General features: G+C 51.9%; 1 protein-coding gene across 1 annotated transcript in view; it reads right to left on the reverse strand.

Moving 5' to 3' along the window:
- EMH_0065360 (uncharacterized protein) overlaps positions 1-260 on the reverse strand; it is a gene marked incomplete at both ends in the record, with an annotated part of 1,846 nt that overhangs the window by 336 nt on the left and 1,250 nt on the right. The window contains one exon of the mRNA XM_013498369.1: positions 35-208. Coding sequence (XP_013353823.1) covers positions 35-208 — 174 coding nt within the window. The remainder of the gene's footprint in view (positions 1-34; positions 209-260) is intronic.

Consider the following 260-nt stretch of genomic DNA (forward strand, 5'->3'; position numbering starts at 1 on the left):
TCATTGAAAGCATCTGCCGACGCCCAAAACTTACTCAAAGGGGACCGACTCCTTTGCAGCCGCCGGTTTGAGATCGCAGAAAAGTACCGCATCCTTTGTTAAAGTTTCTTTCGGTGCAACTGAACCTCCTTCTCCATCTTTAACTACGTCCGCGTCGGCCGAAGTTACTACTGTGGTACACCTCCCAACGACGCACCCGATTGCAGTGCTGTTAGACCCGAGAAGATATGCCAGACTGGCCGCTGCATCATTCTCCCAGA

Source organism: Eimeria mitis, genomic scaffold (genome assembly GCF_000499745.2).
Source record: "Eimeria mitis Houghton genomic scaffold, Emh_scaff3378, whole genome shotgun sequence".
Classification (NCBI taxonomy): Eukaryota; Apicomplexa; class Conoidasida; order Eucoccidiorida; family Eimeriidae; genus Eimeria; species Eimeria mitis.